General features: G+C 40.6%; 1 protein-coding gene and 1 long non-coding RNA gene across 4 annotated transcripts in view; one reads left to right on the top strand and one right to left on the bottom strand.

Annotated features, from left to right (window-relative positions):
• The window catches only part of LOC108434744, a 263,953-nt gene that overhangs the window by 179,090 nt on the left and 63,542 nt on the right, over positions 1-21,321 (bottom strand). The gene's annotated exons all lie outside the window — the stretch shown is intronic.
• Positions 1-21,321, top strand: part of LOC108434742 (E3 ubiquitin-protein ligase Midline-1) — a 76,639-nt gene that overhangs the window by 34,243 nt on the left and 21,075 nt on the right. For 2 of the 3 annotated variants that reach the window (XM_017710097.2, XM_017710096.2), the window contains exon 2: positions 12,986-13,742. In XM_017710097.2, the coding sequence (XP_017565586.1) occupies positions 13,047-13,742 (696 nt within the window). In that variant the 5' untranslated portion in view covers positions 12,986-13,046. Of the gene's footprint in view, positions 1-10,186; positions 10,836-12,985; positions 13,743-21,321 lie in introns of those variants that run through there. The other variant, XM_017710099.2, reaches the window with a different exon arrangement.

Here is a 21,321-nt window from a genome sequence, read left to right as displayed (position 1 = left end):
GTGTATATTTCTATCATCTCTGGGTGCCTCTCTATTTCCACACACTGAACAGGAACTGTCTGTAAATATCTGCTAATTCTTTGGTATCAAACTGAATTACCCATATTTGATATTTAGGTCAGTCATAGGGAGGACGTTAGGGCACAGTGCCAGACATTGCAGGGGCTAGATGTGCCAGATTAAGGTTTTCCGTCTAATCTGGCCTGCCTCACACCCAGCCTCAAATCAATGGCCAATCCCGTTAGCCGTCGCAGGCACGCTATGTCACTGTTGATTCAGACATGAAAGGCTAGTGATTGGTCACAGACACAGCAGTCTGCGAGGATTATGGGATGCGGAGGAGAGGCGTCTGCCTGTCAAGAGGCGATGTGCGGGGGGGTGGGCATACAAATACCATTCTCTAATGAGGGGCAATAGAAGATCAGGGACGTCATTAAAGGTATTAGCGACCTCACATGACATTTGCAGAGGAGGGGGGCGTGGGCTTCACATACCCACCTGGGGGATGTTAACAAAGACTTTTGCACTTAGGATTGCGTTCAAATGGAAAAGCAGATGGACACAGGTGCTTAACTTCAGCTGAAATATGCAGCAAAATTAGATCTGTGGTATTTAAGCTTGATCTGCCACTGACCTTGTTGGCATTAAGCTTTTCTCCTCTCTAATCCAGTAAGGTCAACATGTTTGGCCCATTCTGGATATTAAGTGTTAATCATTAGTCTGCTTAATAGAGATGTAACAACATGCAAATTTCATGATCTGACACATATTGCTGTTCGCATCATGATAAGATATATTTTGCATTTATTTCTTTATTTTTTGGTCATTTAAAAATGTTTTTAGTTTTTTTTCCTCCTAAAAAGACACCAGCACTTATTTAATGGACAACTGACACATTATTTTCTTAGAAGACATAAAGAACTAAAATTTAAGATCTGAGTTACATGTTGTACATGCATGTTACACAAATGTGTGCTATTATGGCTCAAAATCATTAAAAAAATCAAAACTTGTAGACTATAAGGCTTCATCTCAAAATTAAATGAACTGAGCATGAGAAGTTTACATTTACAACCGGATCTCATATTTCTAAATAAAGTCTGGTTACTACCCTCAGGCTGAGTGAGAGAGAGAGGATTTTTTAATGTGGCTTGAACGGCAGAGTCCAAATAGACGTGCAAATCAAAAGCATGAAGCCCTTAACAATCTAGGCTTATTACACACAAAGGCTTATTATTCTGCTACAGGACCTTCAATGCAAACTAATGGACCTATTCTTAGGTTATAGAAGTGTGTAATAATACTATGGGCCCGCCGGCTTGTTAAGGGGTTTAAATATCCCTGTTGTCTTTTGTTTTGCCCGTTCAAAATTGACACTTGGCTGCTTGAATCCTGTGTTTAAAAATAGCCACTGTGGTGCATATTCTGCTCACTTCAGTAACAGACATTTGTGTGATGTCTTCACAAATGAACATATTTTAGACTTTAGCACAGGTATTTGATACTTGCGTAGACTCGACACACTGTCCCTGTTCAATCTACCAATCTTTGCCCATCATTACTGCACTCACCTGGAAACCAAAGTGTTCCCAAACAGGAGATGAACGCGTGGATAACCCTTCTCCCTGCTAAAACTTGCTCTCTTTGCTCGCCACTTCAATTTCATTGGCTAACCAAGCATCAAAGTCAAAGCTCTAGGTAGGTTCTTATTTGCCAGTTTCTTTTCTGAATGTTTCTGAGGTGCCAAAATGTAACTGCTGCACCACTTAAGGTGGAATGGAAGATTTGAACAGGAAGCTGATGAATAAGAAACTAACTTCAGCTTCGTCCAAGGTAGACTAACCAGACAGGCTGTGTTTAACATAACTATAAAAACCATTCCCCTTATCATTTTTAGTATGAAACTAAACTGTGTATGATTCACAGGATGTAATGTCTCGCAAATACTGTACTGGAAAAACCTAACATGCATATCATGGCACCCCTACTGCTTAATGTGCTGCGATGTGGGCATCATCGTTCCTAACCCCCATAGGGTAAAGCGTAGTGCTGGGAGAGACAAAACAGGACGGTGAGCAATGGAGATATTTCCAGTGAGTCACACTAAGCCCACAACCCCCTTTTGAAGCATTTCCAATCCTGAATTCCACAAAAGACTCTGAGGTTAAGCATCAGAAACATAGAATTTGTCACCACAAATATTTCAGCTTCCCACACGGTTTGATTCATCAGGCTGCTGCATGTAGCACTCCATGCATCTTTCACCATGTACTGTTTTTCTTTTTTTTGTTTTACACATGGCCTGGCTTCAGTTGGAAGTGAAACTCCATACGCGCATGCTGATAATGTTAGATAGGTCAATGCCTTTGACCTACTTTGAGCCTCGCTCTCCGCAGGATGCCACAGCCGCTCACATCAAAACCTAATCGGATGGGCAATTTCCCCCCCATTTCATAACACGCAGTTCTCTGCTGGTTTTTGTTTTTTCACAGCACCTAAATTCCTCTGGGTTGTGGCATGACAAACACTGTGTTACATAAAGAGTTTCTGCTACTGCCTTTGTGGCTTTTGTTTCATCCAAACAAATCAGTTTTGATGGAATGATAATGTCCTTTCACATTAATTACTTGCATTCACATTTCTTGCTCAGCTGGAAAATGACTGATGAATTTGTATGAATTGAATTATGTGAATTATTCAATTATTATTGTGAGCAGATGCAATTGTGAACACTTTTGAAACGCATTTATGTTTTAGTCTGTGTGATGTGGTACATCATGACTACCATGCATGTCTTAAGGTCTCCCCCTGGTGGTCACATTGGTTAATTGAATATGCTAAGCATTTTAGTAGGAAAGGAACCACATCAAATCAAAATGATCTTACCCTTTATTCTCAGAACTAGATGGAAATACAGTGCCTTCAAGAACTAAATAATGGCAGCTTTATAATATAATTAATAACCCTGTGACTAAGCACTGATATGCTAGTTCCTCTCCTTGTTTTAGCCACATTCTTCCACAGAGGGCAGAAAGAATAAGAAGTGATACATTATTCATTACCAAACTACACATATAGTGGGATTTCTACATCTCTGCTTCTTGGGTTAAATGAAAAATTAATGCCACTGTGCCAAAGTGAGACAGCAGAGGGAGACTACAGCTAGCAAAGTGGTTTTACAGATGATTAATTGCAGCCAAGGCCTTCTTAGCTGTTAAGGCAGCAGGTTTCATGAAACAAAAGGCACTCATGGCTCCAGTGGTGTAGCTCTTTAAAAAGTGGGTACTTCATGTGTAAAACATCAGCAGAAGCAAGCACTCATGGAGTCGCTGGTCACGAAAAGGAAAGGACTGTCAAAAGGTCTTTTTTTAAAAAAGGTACAAGACCCTGGTTCAGTACTACAGCACAATGTGTAGTTTTAGTGCCATCTTCTGGGGGGAAACCCAATGGGCTGCTTTAAAGTATCCTTTATAACACAAAGACATTCAGTGTATTGTCTTACTCATAGGAGCATCTCTTAATATTCACACATATAAAATGTTTTAAGCCTACTTTCTAAACACCACTCACCCTCACTTCCCTGCACACTGTCCTTTGGCAATGTTGGGGAATTCCAATCACACCTGCATTTACAAGCGAATTTCCAAGAGTGAGACATGATGAGCAACGTTGTGTTACAGACGTCTGGGCCAAATACATTTCCTGTGCAGAATTTCCAACTTTGAGTCCAACTTTGGTTTTAACCAGTGTCTAAGCCCAACCCTTTTACCAGTTCTTCAACACTAGCTATAAATAAACATGTGAAATCAGTTTGGAGACTGTATTATCTTTATTTATTTTTACTGCCTGTTTTTAGAGGAGCTAGCCAGCTTGATAACCGCAATGTTAGCTCATGGCTAACTTTTTTCTACAAATCAGTGTGCAGCACTGTGCTGTGATGAATAAACAGTTATGCGATATGTTTACATCTGTGCTTTTATTGTTTAAGGTATGCAAGTTAACCAACTTGCTAACTGTTAGCTCACTGCCTAACTGCAGCTAACCTCATGGCTGCCAGCCACATCAGTATTTACATTTGCTATGACTCAGTGTCAGCACTATCCACAGTACGCATGCAGTTAAAGATTTAGTTTAGTAATTTAGCAAAGCTAAATTAATGTCTGGAGAGTATATTTTGGTCTTAAACCACTCTAGAAAGTGCAGCGCTACTCAGTGATTCTCCAGCCATCAGATGCTAAGCGTGAAAAGAGTAGCAAAAGCGGTTTCTCACATTGCAGGACAATTTATTGCTTCCCAGGTGTACAAAATGTGGCAACTGAGAGCATTCATTCATTTATTCCAAATACAAATGTACATATCCTACTCTAGCCCATTTTATTATGCATACATCCAGTAATCATAAATCTGATGGCTCTGCCACTAACCATGACTTGGAATCACTCTGTCACAATACAAAGTGACTAAAGTGATTTAATCTCATTTAATGAACAATCTACTTTGGCGGCTAAACGTCCATAGAACAGCAGCAGCATGACTGCATGACCTCCCGAGTCCTGCAATGCACGAGCATCCTGCTGTGAGAACCTCTCTCGTCTCTGCAGTGATCAGCCATGATGATGGTATGGAGGCTCTGGTGAGGCTCAGTGTATGTAAACATATTTGTCTAGCATTTTCACTATAACCCACCCAAATGTATTGCTACAAAGACACTGGTATGCTGCCGAGCTTTCCAGGTTATTTATAGCATCTCTGACGCTTATTCCACAAATTACACAAAAATACTTCCACATGTAACTTGCCACTTCTTCATATCGTCCTGCCATCTTTCCACGGTAGAAGGATCATTTAAAACAACGGTTTGACGTTCTCTTGGGACGCTCCAACATATTTGTTGTTAGCGTGTCTCGGATTTAGCACATCAGTTTACAGCTTGCAGAAAGTTCTGCATATATTTTGTGTAATGTATGGTGAGGCTTAGAAATATCCTGTACGGCCACGAGTACAGAATTATCCGATTTAATGAAGTTTGCTTTGGCTTGACTTTTGTTTCACTGATTTTGACATTAGCACTAGCTTAGCTAACAGACTAATGGCCCTACCCACCCCTAAACTTTGCGGTGTCACTCCAGCATCAGTCAGATTTGAATCTTCATCCTTTAAACTTAAGCCAGTGGAGCTTCAGTTAGCCAGAAATGAAGCTGTGCTGTGATGTGTGAAGCTGATAGCATACTAGCTAAGGCAGCACTGTTGCCTGTTGTTGAGTATATATAATAATAAAATTAAGAAGTAGTGCAAACTTAGTGTCACTCATAATGTACAAAATACACAATAATAATCATTTTAGACATGCCCTGTGATGGACTGGCGACCTGTCCAGGGTGTAGCCTGTGTGTGTGTGTGTGTGTGTGTGTGTGTGTGTGTGTGTTTTGATCAAACATAAGATGTCGGGCACGTGAAGATGGCAGATTTAGTAGTTAGAGTCTAGGAGTTTGATTATTATGGAATTATGTACAAAAGGCTGACATTCCCCACATACCTTTATCCATATTTTAGACAGATTTTGTTTTTCATTCACCTGTCAATCATTCTGTGGCTATAGGTTGAGTATTAATTCTTTTCAACCTGGCTCTACTGGCCTGTTCTCTGAACCCAATGAAATATCGACTCTGCAGATGTCACCTGTCCTTTTTTCTCACTCTCCCTTCGGGAGTGATAACCAGCAAGCTCTATCTCAAGGTTAGACCCTCCACATCACCAAGCGTCCCTAGGAACCCTCGATTTTCCCGCTTGGGCGGACATGTCAACAAGCATGCAGAAAAGAGTGTATGGCATTCATTTGATCCTGGAGAAAAGGGTCAAATGCAGTTCATCCGCAGAGCTTTTGCCTGGCCCGTTGGAAAGGTTAGCGCCTCCTGGTGTACATGTACCAAATGCTGATTAATGGTAACTGGGCTTCTGTTTTGCTGCTTTTTATCTGTAGAGTAAAATTATTTAGTGTGACAAGACTTTTGTCTTTGTTTGCTCACGCTAAAATGCTGTTTGTCTAAAAATTTTCCCCATTGACTTACCTTGCGTGAGTCCATTTGTACAAACATCAAATGCAGGGTTAGGATGAGTTTCAAAGAGTTGCCTGATTAGCACCAGTTTTAAATTACAATACAAAGTCAGAGCCCCGTATTTCCCACATCCATTTAACCAGCATCAGTTACAGGAATGGACTCAATAGCAAAAGTACAGGGTTTGGTCAAAACACTGTGTACAAGTTGAGCTAAGGACACACAGGCAAATTTACAGGGCATATGTTTGCAGTAGACATGGCTAAAAAGCATCTTGCAGTATTTAGCCAGAAGGATGTCTCTAGACAATTGAATCATCATGTGGTGTACTCTATTTTCTTAAATATAACGTTTTCTGCATTGTTGAAAGCATTTCTTTATTTAATAACAATATAAATAATGATTTGCTAAGTGAGGTAAGAGGTTTTTATGACTCTAAAGAAGGTAATGTCACATGTGCCATGTCTACATGAGATTTAATATAAGGACAAAGACTAGATACATCCACCTGATATATCACTATTAGTGTCGATACTAATCTTCTGAAATGGACTGGGTATCAGCCAAATGTGACAAATCCAGACTTGATACTGTTTCACGGTTGTGAGGGTCTTTATAAAATTCTAACAGCATATTATCCAGTAGCTTATACATATACATATATGTATATACTGCTCAAAAAAATAAAGGGAACACTTAAACAACACAATATAACTCCAAGTAAATCAAACTTCTGTGAAATCAAACTGTCCACTTAGGAAGCAACACTGACTGACAATCAATTTCACAGCTGTTGTGCAAATGGAATAGACAACAGGTGGAAATTAATGGCAATTGGCAAGACACACTCAATAAAGGAGTGGTTCTGCAGGTGGGGACCACAGACCACTTCTCAGCACCTTTCTGCTTTCTGGCTGATGTTTTGGTCACTTTTGAATGTTGGTGGTGCTTTCACACTCGTGGTAGCATGAGACGGACTCTACAACCCACACAAGTGGCTCAGGCAGTGCAGCTCATCCAGGATGGCACATCAATGTGAGCGGTGGCAAGAAGGTTTGCTGTGTCTGTCAGCGTCATATCCAGAGGCTGGAGGCGCTACCAGGAGACAGGCCAGTACACCAGGAGACGTGGAGGAGGCCGTAGGAGGGCAACAACCCAGCAGCAGGAGGAGCAGCAAGACCGCTACCACCACCTTTGTGCAAGGAGGAACAGGAGGAGCACTGCCAGAGCCCTGCAAAATGACCTCCAGCAGGCCACAAATGTGCATGTGTCGGCACAAAAGGTTAGAAACCGATTCCATGAGGATGGTATGAGGGTCCAACGTCCACAGATGGGGGTTGTGCTCACAGCCCAACACCGTGCAGGACGCTTGGCATTTGCCAGAGAACACCAGGACTGGCAAATTCGCCACTGGCGCCCTGTGATCTTCACAGGTGAAAGCAGGTTCACACTGAGCACATGTGACAGACGTGACAGAGTCTGGAGACGCCGTGGAGAGCGATCTGCTGCCTGCAACATCCTTCAGCATGACCGGTTTGGCAGTGGGTCAGTAATGGTGTGGGGTGGCATTTCTTTGGAGGGCTGCACAGCCCTCCGTGTGCTTGCCAGAGGTAGCCTGACTGCCATTAGGTACCGAGATGAGATCCTCAGACCCCTTGTGAGACCATATGCTGTTGCGGTTGGCCCTGGGTTCCTCCTAATGCAGGACAATGCTAGACCTCATGTGGCTGGAGTGTGTCAGCAGTTCCTGCAAGAAGGCATTGAAGCTATGGACTGGCCCGCCCATTCCCCAGACATGAATCCGATTGAGCACATCTGGGACATCATGTCTCGCTCCATCCACCAACGCCACGTTGCACCACAGACTGTCCAGGAGTTGGCGGATGCTTTAGTCCAGGTCTGGGAGGAGATCCCTCAGGAGACCATCCGCCACCTCATCAGGAGCATGCCCAGGCGTTGTAGGGAGGTCATATAGGCACGTGGAGGCCACACACAATAAAAAAGAGCCTCATTTTGACTTGTTTTAAGGACATCGTGTCGTGTTTTTCCACTTTAATTTTGTGTGTGACTCCAAATCCAGGCCTCCACTGGTTAATAAATTTGATTTCCATTGATGATTTTTGTGTGAATTTGTTGTCAGCACATTCAACTCTGTACAGAACAAAGTATTCAATGAGAATATTTCATTCATTTAGATCTAGGATGTGTTATTCGAGTGTTCCCTTTATTTTTTGAGCAATGTATATAGCTACACACACACACAATCACACACAGAATGAATCAATTCTTAATATTACAAATCTAGAATCTAACCTGAAACAGAACTAGCAGTAGAGCCAAAAACATAGCAAAGTAGGTCATATGACAATGTTAACCACATCACAACATAATGTGATAAAAGTAGCCACACAGCCAGAAGCCAATGTTAACATGAGAACAAGCTGCATACAGATGAGCATATCAACCATTTTTCAATAAATAGATGCCCATCTTCAAAGCATTTAATATGGAAACTTGTGTTTTGCAAAAAGCCTTCAACTGAGTAATAAAAAATCTGCAGTTATGTGCAAGTCATGTTGTTGGCTATGTATTTCTTCCAGTAGGTAGAAGGGTTTGAGCAGTTTAAGTACAGTATCTTAAAGGGACACTTCAGCTACAAGTGTTGTATACATACATACTTGATATTAGAGATATTACAGTCTAAAAACTAGTTTGAAAAAAAGTTTGAAAATGAGTGTATTTCAGCATTTCAGGGCATATATACTGATTATGCCAGGTGGATGTGTGTCACGCAGTCAACGGGGAAGTCGGACTCCACTTCCCAGAATGCTAGGGAGGATCACATGATCTTCCCCCACACCTGTCAGCGATCACAGTCGCCGGAATTCTAATGTTGTGCACCTGTTTCTCTCTTTATAAGCTGGGACTTTACTTGGACTCTTTGCGAGGTATTGTTCCATGCAATTACTGAGCGGTATAACTATAGTATATTTCCTGTGTATCGACTTCTTGCTACTCCTGACCCGGTTTTGTGTATTGTTTTGCCCTTGTGTACCTCTGCCTGCCTGGACTGAATTGTGTCACGACTTTGGATTGGACTCTGATATATGTTTTCTCCCTCTGGGGATTCTCCTGATTACCTCCGGTAATAAATCTCTTCCCCTTTTACCTGCGAGCGTCTGCGATTCTGTTCATACGTTACAATGTGGCTCCTACTCAGTTTTTCGTGATCTGGTGTGCACTGCTAGTGCTGCCTGAAAGCTCCAGCTCAGTTGGTGAAGTTGTGTCATATTTTAACATTACGGAAATCATGGCTAACCCTGGCAAAGAATGGCAAAACTGATATATAGATTCTAAATACACAAGTGAATATTTATCTAGAGTATGGACAGGTACAACAGCTTCTCTGGTGCCTTTTTTTAATTGTTGGGTTGAATGAGCTATGCAACAATTTTAGTAAGAGTGTTTACATGGCAGAATATGATATAGCAGTTTCTCCACTCATGCCACTATGTAAAAAGTGACAAACTAGTAAAGGCAGATTGAACACATCTGAAGTACAACAGCTTTGGCGTGCATTCTGTGGGCTGTTTTGATGTTTTCTTCTCTAACTGGCAAATACACACAGATAGCTAATGTAACTGCTACAAATCCACATAGCTTTGAAGCTATTGCAGAAAATACAGGGATTCTCAATGGTCGTATGGTGTACTGTCCAATGCATGGTGAATAGAGCAGACACTGATGAATAAAAACATGTAAAACTGAATTCTTTTGAGCCAATGAACCTTCATTTACAAACAACCCTTTTTAAAACGTAGTAGTTAAAAAAAAAACTACTGAATTGGTACAAGTATTGGCCGATACTCAAGATTTCGTATCCATATTGGTACTGGAATAAAAATAACTTCATCAATATGTAGAGAACGTGGGATTGGTGCATTCCTAGCAAAGCCACAGTAGCATTCAAATAGCTAAAAAAATATCCACAAACAGTAAAAGTAGTCAAAAAAAAGTCACAAAAAATCAGCACAAGAACAGAAGTTCAGTATGTGACTGCTGAGCCGAATCTTCTGCTCACTGCAGTTCCACACTATTGTCCACAGCGCCTCTGCAAACTCCCATTTCCCTGCCGTTCTGCAAAATCCCCCAACACAGGAAAGCCGCTCACATTTGTGTGTGTGTGTGTGTACGTGTGTGTGTGCATGCCAACACGGATCCCTTCTGTTTTTTCCCCTCTCTCCCTCATTCGCACACAGTGGACACCAGGCAACTCTTTCATCCTCCCTCCGTTCTTCACTTTCGGACTTCGGATTTCCAAAGACGAGCTGAATCGTTTGTGATCGCACCACTTTCCGTGCTGGGACACACTTGCGGCTGTTTGCGCTCCGCAGCTTTGTCCTAACTCCCATGTCCCCCCCACCCCCTCTCCGGTTCACACGAGCTGCAGGGTGGAGGAAACTGACTTTCCTGGAATTGTCAGGTTAAAGCTTTTTTTCCCCTCACCAGCGTGGAACGAGCGACAGGCCGACACAGACGTTAGTCACAACTAGCGTCCCGCTTTGCCGGACCCTAAGCCACCAGGAGAAGGAGTCAGAAGGGGAAGCTGAGGGAGGAGGGATGGAGGGGGGAGAGCCGGAATGATGCAGGCTGTTATGTTGCCCCAGATGAGGCTGTCTACATGAGGCATGAGACTCTTGTCGCTTTCTCGATTCGGGTCGTTGGTCTTTATCATCAGGAGAGATGTCTCCGCTGTGTGGTCTGGGGCGAAATCCATCGGTGGGTAACAGGCGAAAACACATGTGAAAGATGTGTGTGTGTGTGTGTGTGTGTGTTGATAAGCGTCCAGTGATGTGTGTGCGTGTGTGTGTATGTGCACCGAGGGCAGAGAGTAAATAATTTCTTCCGAGTGCGGTTAGGCGGAAATGACTTATGACTGAAAACTCCTGACTGCTAATGTTACAGCTGCAGGTTTTATGCAACATTCTTTTTGTCAGGCAATGGCATATTTACAAGTTGTGAAAATGTAATTTAGCAGATGTGGAATGTACTTATTCAGCGTACTGCATTGCTGAAAGTACATTTAAAGTGAGGTGAACAGTGTTCTGCAACAGAGTGATTATACTAAAATAAAATATGATCTATGTATTTAGATTCAATTTCATTCTAAACCGCTGATGGATTGACAATATGAAAATTAATACCATCTAAATATAATTTTAAAATGCATTATAATCTAAGCACTTATGCACTTAAGGTCCTTACAAGCATTTACAAGCAAGGGGTTTGTTCAGATGATGTATTTTTGAGTTTAACAGCAAACGTGAACAGAGGGCAGCAAAGCATCCCTATTGGGATGTAGGTCAGTGACGCTAGCTTAGCCTCTAAAACACCATGAACAGTGACATCTGCTACTGTTCTCCAAGGTTTCAACTGAATCCTTTTCATAAATATTTATAGAAAAAATAATAAGCCTGTCTATCTTAAGCAATTACACAGTACAAACTATCAGCGCTTATTTCTCCAGACTAAATCAGATCACTGTGAGTGAAATGAAATTCAGTCTCAGACACACGAGAACTCTGATGTTTACCTGCTAAGCTCCAGTAATGGTGAGTCAGACAGTAGCGTGATGATGTTTTTCCTGATATCTAGAAAAGTAGAGTTTACGTAGAGGTCATGTGGTAGATATGGAGCACTGGAGTGGGGGGTGTGAATGTGTCAATTATGGAAAGCAACAGATGCCCCTGAGACAAAGGAGCTACTGTTTGGCTGGTGAGCAGAGGAAACATAATGGTTAGATAAGAACCACGTTTTGGCTTGTTAAGGAGGTGCCTGATGTGTATTGTGCTGTAGATTGCACGTATGAACCAGTTAAAGTCATCTTGAAATGCTGAAACGCTCTTTGAAAAATCTGCTGCTGAGAAATACAATTATGTACATTATAGTTCAAAAGTTCGGAAACACTTTGAACGTGTGGAATGTTTTCAATACTATAAAACCAATTTGGTTTCAGATGAACGTATAAAAGGATTCCAGTATGCTAGTCTTGTTAAACTTGTGAATGGAAAAGAAAGTTTTTGATTTGCCCAGAAGAATGAATGAAGTAGCAGAACATATTACAATGACTGAGACAGCTGTGTGACATTAAAAAAAATCAGAAAAAACAGTATTTTAAAAAAACTGTATGCAGAATTCATATTTCCAAAGTGGAAATCGAATCTCAAGGCAAGCAACTTGACAAAAACAAATGCAAATATATGGAACAAAATAAAAACAGTTTATGTTTTTGCTCCAATTTAGCAGCAGTTCCAGGATCATTTCCTGCTACAGGTCATTTGTGGTCATTCTTTTTATGACACTTCTTGTTTTTTGCCAGATTTCAGGAAAATCTTTTTAGTAAAAAGTGTTGTGTTTAAATGTTTCTATAGATATATTCATAGATATTGAACCAAACATTTAAAAATACCTGTTGACAAATAGTTTGTAATATTTAAGTCCATAGTGCATATAGTTAATACTGTATGGATATCATATACAGTAATATTTATGTATTTATTTATTTATTTATAGTCATATCCAAGCAAAATGAGAACTTCAATGACATTATGATGAGTTACTGCCCAAGAAAACATCAGAAAAAAGAGGCTTTGAGTTTAACCATTTCTCCTTTTTCTAACCTCACTATGAACCTACAAGTTAGCCTATTTAAGAAACACTAATGCAATTAGGACTATAGGACATAATAATGGAGGACAATGGGACAATGAAAATGTGTTGGGCTTGTCAATTTCCAACACATCATAGTGTGAACATTCACAGACTCCCCGCTGTTGTGTCATTTGTGTCTTTTTCCAATTCTGTATGACAACACCCAAGCCAGTTTAACCTAATTTCTTCATGCCCTCTCTGCGTACCCCCCTTCGCAGATAGCTGCCCGGCTTCCCTGGATTTCGCTGACGCCCTCCCCGCTTCGCTCCGCCTGAAAGGATGGATGCATTGGAGTCGGAGCTGACCTGCCCAATCTGCCTGGAGCTCTTCGAGGACCCGTTGCTGCTGCCCTGTGCCCACAGCCTGTGCTTTAACTGCGCCCGACGCGTCCTGCTCTCTCACTGCGCCTCCAGCGAGCCCGTAGAGTCCATTGGCGCCTTCCAGTGCCCTACCTGCCGCTATGTCATCGCCCTGAGCCCACAGCGTGGCCTGGACGGACTCAAGCGCAACGTCACCCTGCAGAACATCATCGACCGCGTCCAGAGGGCGTCGTCCGCCACCACGCTGCTTCTGCCCACCAGTGGGCCCAACTCACCAGGCGACGAGGGACGTCCTCCGCCTGCTTCTCTCGCTGCCATGACCACCACTCCCTCCCCCGAACTGGTGCAGTGCCAGTTTTGTGAGCAGGACCCACCGCAGGATGCTGTGAAGACCTGCGTCACCTGCGAGGTGTCATATTGTGAGGAGTGCCTGCGTGCCACGCATCCCAACAAGAAACCTTTCACGGGGCACCGCCTCATTGAGCCCCTGCCGGACTCGCACCTCCGCGGGCTGCAGTGCTTAGAGCATGAGGAGGAGAAGGTGAACATGTACTGCGTGACAGATGAGCAGCTCATCTGTTCCCTTTGCAAGCTGGTAGGCCGCCACCGTGACCACCAAGTGGCAGCACTGAGTGAACGCTATGAAAAACTGAAGGTACGTCGAAAATTCTAATCTTCTTAATTCTGAATGAGAGCTTTTTGTTGAACTGGAATTGGTAATGTGCAAATGCATATTTACCTGTCCTGCTCCCCGTGCAAACCTGGGGACTGCCACAATAACCAGTGGCAGTACTGAGTGAGCGTTACGAAAAGCTTAAGGTATGTCGAGCATCTTGACCTTAGCATCTTGTTTGGCAATGTGTAGATATATAGTTGCTGTCGTACGAAGATCTCGAGTTTGATTTTTCTACCTCCAAACTTCGCTGTAGTTGTATTAGGTACAAAGGGTCTAAGCAAATGTGTCCATGAGAAAACTAAATGACATTTTCGAAAATCAAAAAAACTGAAGTTTAGTCCCAGATTATCACGAGATTCCCTGAATTGCAAGGTCAGCAGAGTCTCGAAATACAAATATTTTCCTGCTACACACCAAACTTACAACCTTACCAATGTATAACTTGGAGCTTTGGCAAGAGTGGTAGTTTAGTTGCTTGGCAGTATAGGCTATAGTTTGAGTAGTTGGTGTTTTAGTTTAATAGTAGACTTATTTCCATGTAACATCATTTCAATGTGCTGGAGTGGTAGTTAGCTTGGAATGGACACATTACAAAATGATTTTTGGTTGGTGATTTTAAAGAAATGCCATTCAATATCATTCATATTTAACTTTACAGGAGTCAGCACATGACAATTTGTCAGCATAATTGCAGAGTGACTCACTATACTGAATTATTTTTCAGCTTGTTTAAGCAGTCATGTCCTACAGCACCCGCTGACAGGGCATTGTCCAACAATGCATTTGCCACAAAAAGATTTGTCAGCCTTATATTTCAGAATGTCTGCAAGAACACCCACAGAAACTGATATTTTTGGAAAATGAGAAGTGACAGAGTGTCAACATTGATAACCGGGATACTGCTTTGTGCAGTGCTTGCTGCTCCAGGCCAGAACAGAGCCATCTAAGGATGGATAAGCCCAGCACTTAAAACCCAGAGAGACAGAGCACTCAAAATGTCTGTGTTGGCCAGATGTTTAGCATCCCCAGCTGAAGCAGATTAAAATGGGCAGAGAAGTAGTTCCCGGAAGCACACTGTCAGATTATAGAGAATACTTTTGTACGCTTTGTTCCTGAAGTTAAGAAGAAGACAAAAGCCTGGTTTGAGAATTGGTGTATGCTGGAGTAGAAAGGATCAATATCCTCTCAATTATATGCCACCAAATGATGTCAATGTAGCGGCAGAGCTTAACTGCTAGAGGTATTGTGGATTTGTTCCAATTTGTTAATAGTAAATCAACAAAGAGCTAACATCATAATCATGTTAATGTGGAGTCAATTAGTCATCGTTATGCTTATTAATTGGGGTAGTAAGGTATAAATTGCATGAGTACAAAAGCCCAAGGGCTTAATTTTCCACTATTTCTGCTCAAGATAAAATGGCCCACCTCCCAGCCTCATTAGAAAAAAAAGAAGCTGAAACACCTCTCAGTGTTTCAGGTTAAGCAGTTCTAATTGCTTTCCCCATAGTGAGAGTGCTTAATTGAGCATAGCTGTTTTAGTGGGCAGCCCTACTGGGAAATGGGCTGGTGCTCACCCTCCCCTCCTGCATCACTAAATGGAGCTCGGCCAACTGATTCAATACTGCAGGCTGGAGTAACTGCTTGAACAGTTACTGCTCGAACAGTGTCCTCAACTCTCGATTATTATTATTATTATTTGCAGTAAATATTAAAACCCAAAGGGCTATAGACATGTTTATTTATGATTTATTACTATTTATTACTATCTATTTATTACTATTACTGTTGGGATAAGTCAAAATGAAAGACTCGGATGGCTAAGTAATAGGAAAAATGCAGGTAACACTTTATTTGGAGTGGTCCTTTGTAGATGCTTAATAAACGCTTAACAGATTATCAGAAACACATCAGGAATATATCAGTAAAGTAACAGCAGTGCAGCATCTGAGTACTTTGAAGTAAATATCTTGTAGATGTTCTGTTGATACATTGCTTACATTAAGCAGATATGTTGTTAATATGTTACCCTAACCCTGGCCCTAATCCTAACCCTAACCTTAAACTTAACCCTAAGCCTCATATGTTTTTGGCATGTTACTGTGAGTCCATTGAGTGTTTGCTTCATGTGAAAAGAACCACTTAAAATAAACTGTTACCAAAATGCATATCCAATTTACATACAGTGGGGTCCAAAGGTCTACATTGGAAAGGCAGAATTTTTTCCCCCCATTTAAATCTGAAAATACATACATAAGAATACATATGAAAAGGAAAGTTAAACAGAAATATTCAAGATTCTGCACTATTTTTACTTTTTTTAAGTGACAAATTTGCTTAAACCAAGTTGAGGCCTTTGAATATAAAAGTCCACTGAAGCTCTCAGATGGATTTGATCTACTCATCAGAGTACTGTACCCAAACTTGTGGAGTGATGTGTCATTAACACAAAATAAAATCTAAAATTCACATTAAAATTTCCACTTTTCACTCAAAGAGTAATGCTGACAATATAATTTGTAATGAAAAGGTGTAAATTAGTCTCAACAATCTCAGATATTTGAGCCAACTGTATTACAAAATACACAGACCCTTTTTGTTAACTTTCAAGAGCACTTATGGTGCCTCAGCTCACAGGTATATAAAAGAAGTTCAGAGGATTTTAGCTGCTTATTCATACAACTTTAACCTCTAGACACATTCTCACAGTAATTGTCCAGGCATTTAGGACACCTGTCAGGGCTCTGGACGTGTGAACAGCCATCTGGTGAGAGCTTCTTTTTTATCTTCCCTAGAGAGAGTGGAGGGTTAAGACCCTGTTATCCGCTCTGACCCCCAAAAATATCAATAGGATTAGACAGAATTGCCACAGTGAAAGCTGAGTATGTTCAGGGGAGCTAGCTCTGAACATGTGAACAGGTGAATTAGAAACATTTCTGTTGCTACTGCTGTTTATTCTCAAATCTCAAATTGCTGAATAAAGTTTGGAAAATATGTTTTGAAATACACTTGAGAGACATGTAGATGTGTGTCTGTGCTCTTAAAACGAAGGTCTTAGCATTGCAGATTTTATCATTATTCGGTTCTTTGTGAATTATTCAGTGCTTTGGAAAAACAAAAATAGAACTACAAGCTCTATCAACCCTGGCCTCTTACATTTTGAATAACCCTCTGCTCGGTACGACAGTGTTGTCTTGGTAAAAATGTCAGGCATCAGCTTTATAAGGCCTTTCTTCTAAAGACAGAATAAGCCAGATTTATTCTTTCAACCAAATCCAACAACTATTGTACAAATGACCGACCACTACAATTTTAATAACATTAGCGTGAACATTAATGAAATAGAGTGAATCAATGAAACTGGTTGCTGATGATGTTGCAATGCACTACTAAAACCATTATATTGGATCCAGCCACCCTTTCACATGTACTGGTCTTGTTCTAAACTAATGACATTTTGGCATTCAATATTTTCCTTCCTTTCAAATGTTTTAGAAGCTTTTATTCCACCTTCACCATTCGGGGCTATATTTGGGGTGACACCTCAAGATATTTGTATAGGCAAACCAACAAAAACTGTGATAGCTTTCACAACCTTGTTAGGAAGACGACTGATATTGCTCAAATGGAAAGATACAAACCCGCCTACTTTTAACCACTGGATTAGGTATTTAATGTTTTTCTTGAATCTCAAAAAAATCTGTTTCACAGCAAGAGGGGATAGTTCAAAATGTTATGCTATTTTATGCATGAGATTGTACTACCACTGTTTGTTATTACTGCTACTTTATTCTTTTTTTTCTCTTTTTGACTGTTACAGCCACCTTTTGCTATTTTGTATTTGTTTATATATGCATTTGTTTTTAAAGAAGAGAATTTATAGGTGCAGTAGGGAGTGGGAGGGTTTGGGGTTATCTTATTTTATTTCTTTAATGTAAAAACTCATTCAAAATAATAAAAAGACCTTTGACAAAAAAACCCCAAAAAACATTATATTATATTTATATTAAAACATTGCATTAAATGTTGTACTCATATCAATGTGATTTCAGTGACCACAGACCACTTGACCTTAACAGTGCTTACTGTTTTACACAACTGAAAGTAGCACAAGTGAGCCTCAGCATTCACTGCCATCCTCCCTTCTCGAGTCACAAATATACACAAACACACCCTGTTCAGACTCATCCTTGCTTTGTTGAGACTGGATTACAATGCAGTTTGAAGGGGGAGGAAACCAAAAGGAAATTGCCAAAAATAGAGTGGTCTTTTCTTGGTGGTCTAAGGGCTTAGGTCAGATGTCACAGATGTGCCAATCCTTAAATAACTACTGACGATTTGTTTTAGTTGCACAAGAACCTCGAAGAGTTTATTTAAAGCCAGTAGTTCCATTGTCTGCATGAGAACTAATGTAATAAAAAGTGAATGTGTTACAGTATATTTGCTCTTCACTTTGACATGTTTATAGAAAGAGTTGGAACATATTAAAACCACTTAACTGGATAAACTGTAGTTGCAAGAACTGCTATTTTCAACATTTGGATTGGGACTATGTGTGTCTTGTAATGACACAGTCATCATAACAAGAAGGCAGGATGAAGACAAAAGCCATCTTGATTAAATCACCACCGTACGCTGGCCTATGATTTTAGATCTCTGCATCGAATTAAACAAACCAAAGGAATGAAAATGGCTTAATACAAGTTTGCCTTTTTCAATTTGACTGATATAAATTTTCAAAAGGCCCATATACTACATTTTTCTTGTACTAATTATGTTGTAATTCAGTTTTACCTTACATTTCCAATTTCTCTTCATACCCTAAAATTAAACAGGCTGTTTTTGTTACTGTGCCTTGCCTTCGAAACCCAGTGTAAATGACCTTGGCTCTATTTGGCTGCCCTGTATTCAAAAAGCAGTCTGGGCTGAAACACGCCTTATAATTTCAGTATGGATGGGATAAATGCTGTAGGCTAAAAAGGTGAATACACAGTCATATCGTTGCTGTCCAATGAAAAACAAGTATCTCCAAAATATGAAATTTACAGGAGAGGGCTAAAACACTATTACGTTTGAGTGTAAGTCAGTGTAAAGAGATTTTGTTTCAAGTGATTTTAGAGCATTTCTATTGGTCCATTCATTATGAAATTTTTACACAATGTAGAGGACAGCTGATGTGTTGAAATGATGTAGAAAACTAAAAATCATCAACAATGGAGAAACACTTTAATTGCAAAAGTGTGAACACCCCTGGTCAAACTTAAATGTGGCATTTTTCTGTAAATTTTAGTTAAATTATTTTCTGCTGAGATTAAAGCTTAGCTAGATGAGACTTGGGGATTTGGAGACCTCTCTGGTGTGATTGCACACCTCCTGCAGAAGAACATTTTGTAATGTTGAGTGTGCTTTGGACCAAGAAAAAGATTACAGTGAAAACTTGGTAAAGGACATGCATGAGGTTGTGAATTAACTACTGTCATTGTATCTTCATCAGTATAATATTGCTTTTGTGTGAGACCTAAATATTGAGCTGGAACCTACATTTTAAGCCTGAGCGTGTGACGTTAATGTGTAAAGGCGTATGACGTTAAAGTGTGAAGGCGTAAGACATGATCCGAAAAACTCCTGTGAAATCAAATCCGACACCTCTGACTTGTAAATTACTATTACAGGCTTTACAAGCAGCACATGCACACCACATTTTAGCATGTTGTTTATTTCTCAGTAATGAGTCAGTAATGTTTCTTGAAAAAATCTTACAAAGAGCAGCTTTAACACTGGAAAAGAAAATATAAACAATAAAATGTGCCATAACTTTTGCACAGGCTGCATTTTATGTTTTTTTTCCCCCAATATGTTACCTTCATCAAATTAACAGTAATTGTCTGTTTTTTGTAGTTTAGTTTCCATACAAATACTGTATAGAGCGGGAAATGAACAGTTTGAACTGAAGCTTTAAAAAACGTTTACATATTACATCAAACTCTTTCATTTCAATAAGTGAGAAAACTGTGTTTTTCCATTATGTGAACCCTTTAAAGTGAAAGAGACTGTTTTTTAGAAACTCTGTAAAGCTGCGTTAGTGTGTGACGTGAAAGGCAGAAGAAAAGTAGCATGGACACAGTGGAAAATTCAAACTGGAGCACAGCTCTCTTCTGATAACATTTGACTCAGCTCCATCTCAGGTTAAGGAGAAAGGCTTCCTTCCTAAGGGACACAGACATGCAACAACCATCATTTCAGGCACTTCCTGAACCGTCTCCTGAGATATCATCATACTAAGATAGTATTTCTGTAATTGTGGTTCCTAGGCACCCATCAGGTGTCAATTTATCAATAATTTGAAGGGCTCAGTGGTCACCTTTTCCAAATGTATAGCTTTATAAACTGTATTTTCTCACCTGTGTTTCTCTATGTAAACAAATTCAACCCTAATTCCTTATATTTTTGTGTGACTGCCCTTCTCTCTTTCTTAGCCTACCATAGGTGCTACACATTGCTCAGAGCTGCTTGTTTCAAACAGTAAACAAAATCATTGTGTTTATCTCACAGAAAGACAGCTGGGTAGTATTAGAGGTTCAGAACACCACATGGCATTCAGCCTTACGAGGGAGGAAAGTGGACAGACACAGACGGAAAGGAGAGATGTGTCCCGTTGCCCTTTGGAAAAACAGCCAAAGGCAGACTGCGTAGGATGTTTAAAGTGAGCGAATGTGAATGTTTCAGGAAAACAGACGTAAGTACTGTTCAGACAGGATTAGTTTTACACGGGGAGGTGATGTAAAGTTCTATTAACACAGGATGTCTGTAATATTTATGATTAGCATGGGACAAGAAACTTCAGTATATATTACAGAGTACAGAGCTGGGAGTGACTACTCAATTTACAAGCTGTCATCCATACGCAGTGCACTCAGATGCTGAAGTAGAAAATGTGCCCAAACATTAAATTTAAGCATAATTTTGTTCAATATAAACCATCTACCTAGCTGTCTTAAATGAACGATGCAAAATTAGCAATGTTGTTCACTTTTTGTTTTAATATTGGCAGCTGTAACGTGCCAACAAGAGTCAGACGCTCACGCTCAGGAAACACAAATGAGGCTTTACTGTTAGAAACAGAATCCAAGTTCGTAGTCGCAAAACAGGCAGTGTGTCACGCATTGGACTCATCAGTTGAACTCCAACTCCCAGAATACCCTGGGAGAGCCTGTAACTCTGGATTCAGGCTTGCGCACCTATCAGCACTCACAGTGTCCAGACTTTTAACTGATGTCACTGGTGTCTCATTAGAGCACAGAGTACTAAAGCCTGGGTCTGACAATCAGTCAGTGCGAGGTGTTGTTTCCTCTGAAACCTGCTGAGCGTATTCTCCCTGTTCTCTCTTGTTTAACCGTGATTTTGACTACGTCTGTTGCCTTTCCCTATTTGGTACTTTTGCTGGTTGTTTGGATTGGTTATTGGACATTTGGACTGAACTTGGACTACTCCTTTGTGTTTTGCCCCTTTTTGTTGCCTTGGCTGCGAGGTAGATGAATAAACCGTCTAACCTCTCATCC

The sequence above is a fragment of the Pygocentrus nattereri genome, chromosome 12 (assembly GCF_015220715.1).
Source record: "Pygocentrus nattereri isolate fPygNat1 chromosome 12, fPygNat1.pri, whole genome shotgun sequence".
NCBI classification, from domain to species: Eukaryota; Metazoa; Chordata; class Actinopteri; order Characiformes; family Serrasalmidae; genus Pygocentrus; species Pygocentrus nattereri.
Note: the sequence above shows the minus strand (reverse complement) of the source record. Positions and strands in the feature narration are given on the sequence as shown.